The sequence below is a fragment of the Haliotis rubra genome, unplaced genomic scaffold, assembly GCF_003918875.1.
Source record: "Haliotis rubra isolate DU_JTF1 unplaced genomic scaffold, ASM391887v1 Scf84, whole genome shotgun sequence".
NCBI lineage: Eukaryota > Metazoa > Mollusca > Gastropoda > Lepetellida > Haliotidae > Haliotis > Haliotis rubra.
In genome coordinates this window covers 2,130,547-2,136,546 of record NW_025767568.1, presented here as the reverse complement: position 1 = coordinate 2,136,546, position 6,000 = coordinate 2,130,547, and the positions used below count along the sequence as shown (strand labels likewise).

General features: G+C 42.9%; 2 protein-coding genes across 4 annotated transcripts in view; both read right to left on the bottom strand.

Moving 5' to 3' along the window:
- Positions 1–505: 505 nt before the first annotated feature.
- Positions 506–1,447, bottom strand: LOC124262488 (proline-rich protein LAS17-like). Its single transcript, XM_046696993.1, has one exon. The coding sequence runs from the start codon at positions 1,445–1,447 to the stop codon at positions 506–508; it is 942 nt and encodes a 313-aa protein (XP_046552949.1).
- Positions 1,448–2,592: 1,145 nt separating this feature from the next.
- LOC124262459 overlaps positions 2,593–6,000 on the bottom strand; it is a 43,257-nt gene continuing 39,849 nt past the window's right edge. For all 3 annotated transcript variants that reach the window (XM_046696966.1, XM_046696967.1, XM_046696968.1), the window contains 3 exons: positions 5,172–5,423; positions 4,600–4,830; positions 2,593–4,373 (listed from right to left, as the gene is read on the bottom strand). In XM_046696966.1, the coding sequence (XP_046552922.1) occupies positions 4,117–4,373; positions 4,600–4,830; positions 5,172–5,423 (740 nt within the window). In that variant the 3' untranslated portion in view covers positions 2,593–4,116. The remainder of the gene's footprint in view (positions 4,374–4,599; positions 4,831–5,171; positions 5,424–6,000) is intronic.

Below are 6,000 nucleotides of genomic sequence, written 5' to 3'. Positions count from 1 at the left end.
ACGATCTTGATAGGTGTCGTTCAGATGACTGATGTTTACATATTATCTGATGGAAACCTTTGTTAAATTCAGTTGTCCCCAGTGTAGGCGAAAAATAATGAACGAAGAGACCGTACAATAATGACATTCATCTTGCAGTTGCCTATGGTGCAAAGTCTACCCAAGCGTTTGACACGCACGTTACCTTCTTCATACCAGAGAGGTGAATGTAAGGAGCTTGACCTTGCTCCCTGTTGCATCCGGGTCGACAGTTGGAGGTTCATAGTTCAAGGTTCAAGGCTAGTTGTTCCCTTCTGGGCGTAGGATAATTGTGTGTTGCTGACAGGGAACCGTGGGGAGGTTTTGCTGCTGAGGGTCACCATAGGGACGTTTGTGATGAGCAAAGGGCACGGTGGGGAGTTGTGTTACTGATAGGGCTTCATGGGGAGTTTGTGTTGCTGAATGTACACCATGGGGAAGTTGTATTGTTGATAGAATGCACACCATGGTAGGGCAAGTTCGGAGGTTATGTTACTGATAGGGCACCACGGGGAGGTTCTGATAGGGCACGATGGGGAGGTTGTGTTGCTGATAGGTAGGTAGGGCACCATGGGGGTTGTGTTGCTGATAGGGCATCGTGGGGAGTTGTGTTGCTGATAGGGTACCATGGGGAGGTTATGTTGCTGATAGGGCACCATGGGGAGGTTGTGTTGCTGAATGCACACCATGGAGAGGTTGTGTTGCTGATAGGGCACCATGGGGAGGTTGTGTTGCTGATAGGGCACCATGGGGAGGTTGTGTTGCTGATAGGGTACCATGGGGAGGTTGTGTTGCTGATAGGGCACCATGGGGAGGTTGTGCTGCTGATTGGGCGCCATGGGGAGGTTGTGTTGCTGATAGGGCACCATGGGAGAGGTTGTGTTGCTGATAGGGGGAGGTTGTGTTGCACCATGGGGAGGTTACTGATGTGTTGTGTTGCTGATAGGGCACCATGGGGAGGTTGTTGCTGATTGGGCACCATGGGGATAGGGCACCATGGGGACCATGGGGCACCATGGGGGAGGTTGTGTTGCTGATAGGGCACCATGGGGAGGTTGTGTTGCTGATAGGGCACCATGGGGAGGTTGTGTTGCTGATAGGGCACCATGGGGAGGTTGTGTTGCTGATAGGGCACCATGGGGAGGTTGTTGTGATAGGGCACCATGGGGAGGTTGTGTTGGGCACCATTGGGAGGTTGTGTTGCTGATAGGGCACCATGGGAAGGTTGTGTTGTTGATAGGGTACCATGGGGGGAGTTGTGTTGCTGATAGGGCACCATGGGGAGGTTGTGCTGCTGATTGGGCGCCATGGGGAGGTTGTGTTGCTGATAGGGCACCATGGGGAGTTTGTGTTGCTGAATGCACACCATGGGGAAGTTGTGTTGTTGATAGGGTACCATTCGGATGTTATGTTGCTGGTAGGGCACCATGGGGAGGTTGTGTTGCTCGGGAGGTTGTGTAGGGCACCATGGGGAGGTTGTGTTGCTCGGGAGGTTGTCTAGGACACCATGGGGAGGTTTGGTTCAACAACGTTGACGCCATCAATGAGAAGCAGTTGTGCAGTCATTCTGTGGCTCGTCACGCGTTGTGTCTACCATTCCGACTGATGTGACATAGCTGTGATTTAGTCCTATTTAGAACGGTAGTATACATGACTTAACAAACGTTTTGCCGTTTTGCTATTGCATTCCGAATCCTGCGTCTCTCAACATAATCATTGATCTTCGCAGGAATAACAGAGTACATAAATTCTGTGGATTTGTCGCAAATATCACCCCAAGTGCACCACTGTTTGTTCGTCATCCGGACGGCACTGATGACGCCTTCGAATCGTATTGTGACGTAATTCCGGTATAGAACCGTATAATTTCGAACATTGTGGTTTTCTAATACAACAAGGCGGTCATAACAGTTCATTCTAAAGGACTCAAACTTAAAGATAATAATGATATAATGGGTATCAAAGACATTACTTTCGCATGTTGCTCTCTTGCTCTGGCTGGTGAAGGTCCTCATTTGTGACAAAAAGTAGGACGCACATGCTCGATATATCTCTATTTGTTGCTGCTGTCCCACATTTTGACCCCATGTGTTGTCATTTATGAAGATAAACCTAAACCTTCAGTTCACTGAATCACTGTTAGGCTCTGTTGCAGGTTTCAAGGCTGAACTTCGACCTTCAGTTTTGGAAATCGACACGCCCCCGATGGCCAACCAGTAACTTGTCTATACAACCGACACGCGTGCCTCCGCCATGATGGTTCTGCTATGGAGCTGCTATTTACCACTCAGAATAACATGCAAAGCCTTTCACGATCATGTAGTTCACCGGGACACCCTGCCTGTATATGAATTAGTTCAATGTTTAGTTGTTGAACTGAACTAACGGAAGAATATTGTACTACAATTTTGAATTTAATGTTATCTTGAAGATCTTGGATTCAAAGGTATTCACCTGAGAATATTTTAACAGCTTAAATTGTTCACTTGTACGTACGCACGCAGGAAGTAGCCATGCGTCCAACTGAAAGTCTGACTGAGAGTCCAACTGAAAGTCTAACTGAGAGTCCATGCGATACAGCGTAACGTTTTATTTGACTAAATAAAAAAGAAAACAAGGATTGAATACAGACTGAGAGCCATGTGAAACATTGAAGCAAAGTGAATGTAGCATTACTGAGTCTACAGGTTACAGTTACACTGACGGCTTCCAAAGTAAAGTCCATACAAAGTGACACAAATACAATAAATCAAACTAATGGCTCTTCAGCAATTGTCATGAAAAGTTAATTAATGGTAGGAATGCTAATTCTTTGCCAAGGCCTATTCTACTCAATAAGCCATATGTTAGTAAATGTACATTCACGGATATTAGTTATATTATTGAAAGTTGGGTATTGGGGTTTGCAAATACATATTAGAAAAAAACACATACAAAAATACACACTCATAAAATCAAATCCTTCAACAAATGTAATGAATATATTTTCAAACTATGTTTTGCCATTCAAGAAAAAAAATATTAATTTTATGGATGATAGCTTCTTGTGTATTACATAGTTGACGTCATCATCACTTCAGCTTGTGTCAGGAGCGTCATTGAGACGTTGGCATATTCAGTAAACAAGAAGTTTGGTTCAAAATATCGAATGTTAAACTGGTATGTGAATAAAAAGGTGTTATCAATACAGAATAAATATGGAGACAAAGAAGAATCGGTGTCATGATCTGCCTAGTTTCGTAATTAAGATTAAATATTTAAACGTTTTGATTCTTCAGACACATCAAGATAATGTATCTACAGAACCTTCTATAATTACAGCACTATATGAAGAAAGACAGGACAAAGACAGCCAACATGGCTCAATTGCCAATAACAAACAAGAAGGTCAAATACATCAGCACACATGAAAAACAATGTTTCCAAATGAACTTATAACCAACAATTAAATGTATACTCTTAAACCAAGTAGTCCTTATAGGGAGGACATGGTATATTAAAATGTTTTAAAGTATCACCATGAAATCCATAAGAAACAAAACAAGATGTCATCACGTCGAGAAACATCATGTAAAATTCAGCTTCACTCAGTCAGCTAGTTTACTTTACAAGGATGTTTGCAGTCCCTTACTGCAGGGTTATAGAATGTAAGAGTAGGATATTATTGTAACACTTTCAGCTGTATTGTTCCAAATGTTTGCATAACAGCCCCAAACAACTCAGTTTGGTCGAAATCCTCTCTGTTGAAGAAATATCACTTGTCATTGGTAAAAAGGATGTGAAATTGAAGTATCATTAGAAGAGAAGGTGTTGACGTGATTTTTCACAAACATTACGCATCTGTTTTTCTTCTTATGGCACTTTGTCTGGGAGTGTGATTGAATGAATGCTTTCCTCCGAAAGCATTTACGAGACTAATTTGTAGGATAGTAAAGTCTGTGCTTTCTGAAATCATATATTACATGGCATTACGTCTATTTGTGAATCGATATTTCTACTTTGACAGACAGATCTTTCCTACAGTTCTACCAGAATGTACTGATATATTGTGATAGACTCTTAGATACTGGCACTGCAGACTCACGTAAATAACCCCCATTATTTGAACTGATCTGTCAGATCACACGTGATGTTGTGGGAGCAGGTAGATATGGCGTAGCTAACCCAGCCGGTGGCTGTTGTCGTTGCTGTAGATGGTGCCAAGAGACAGGGTGGATCGCCAGATGGATTGTAGCTGAAACCGAGGCAAGGTTGGGTCTTGTGACACTGGATACCACAGTCATTGGCTGATATGGCTTTCACTGAGGTCGCGGGTGTGGTCAGCTTCTTGTTCAGACTCTTGTCGTACTTAGCAGCTAAAATACAGAAAGTAGAAATATTCTAGAATGAAGGAGATAAACAGCAGAAGTGGTTGGTGTTTTGAAGCACTGTAACATTGATTCTCACATACAATGGAAGAAAACATCTGGGATGAGCATAAATACCGTTGGGTGCGTATGTGGGTAGCAAGTGTCATTTTACATCATATGATTTTAATGCGTGTGATAACAGGAGGATGAACTGTAAATATCAAATACTTACCGTTTTTTCTTCTTGGAGTGCCCTCCACCTCCACTTCCTGTACAGCCAGGTAGCCTGTGATGTTTCTCCATACCCTCACAAATCTCACAGGCTGCTCATGGGTACAGTTGAAGGTCAAGGTTACTCCGGTTAACGTATCTGGCGGCCATTGACCACACCAGATCACGTCATCATCCGGGCAACCAACGTCTACTGACGATACACCAATGTATGCACCACGGAGCTCTGGAGCTGAAACATTTAAGGGATAATACTTGTGTCTGCAGTAAAACTGTATACCTGACTCAATAGATTAGTACCGTTTCCGACAGGCTGTTTAAAACCTTGACACAAAGAGGCACAGGTAAAATGTTCAAACATGAAATAGACAGTCTGCTACTTGCTATGTGTTCTATACGATAATACATTATTGATGTATTCTCAATGTATTTAAAGGATCTTGGTCGTCTACAGAAGTAAAGTTTATTGGGGTGTTGTGAAATGTATAGGTAACGGTCATCTTTTCTTGGTAAATGCGATTCCTGTTAAAATAGAATGTGGTAATCTGCTTATTACCACGAATAATGGCTCACCATAACCAAAGGTGTCACTTATGACAGAGATGTTGTGTACGATGTAGAAACCTTGCAGGTCTCCCTGCCAGAACGGGCCTTTCTGATAATTACTTCTCGCTGGCCAATTGTTCTGGCTTCCATCATTGGCATAGGGAGAGTGGTAAGCAACACCACCACTGCCTCCATGATTGGGGTAGGAAGTGTAAGTGGTGCTTAGGATACTTAATTTGTTGAGCATGATATTTTCTGCCTTGACGTGTAGCCGACCTCCTGGAATGCAATTGTTATAATGTGTGCATAGCTAGAAAGACGAGTAATAACACATGCACCTTAACTGTAATAACCAACATTGATGAGTTCAACTCTTGGTGACATATAGCTTAGGCCAGTTGCGGATTTGACAGGGAAGACAAGGATAGAATAACATGGTGATGCCCCGTCCTTCCTCAGTGCAGTAGGTTTGTTATTGAGTGAGTTAGAATTTAACGTCACATTGGCAATATTGCAGCCGTATCGTGACGAGTATAAAAATAATAAATAAAGTCGTAATAAATAATTGGTCTTCAGCAACCCAGGCTTGACCTAAAGACGACTGAAGGGATCGAATGGCCGATGTACCTGACTAGGTTGATACATGTCAGTGTATCCCGACTGCGTAAGTCGTAAATCGCTGTTCAAACACGATCATACACTGCTCAGTGCGACAAACAAACAAATCCTTCCTCAAACAGACACACGTGAACACAAGCGCAAACACGCCATGCTGACGCACATATACGTGCGCGCACACACACACATACACACATGCATTTGTTTTCTTACTTCTAAACATGGATTAGATTTTCCA

Excerpts from the sequence above, each read along its gene's own strand:
- LOC124262488 (XM_046696993.1), bottom strand. The coding sequence starts at position 1,447 with ATGGTGCCCTACCAGCAACATAACATCCGAATGGTACCCTATCAACAA.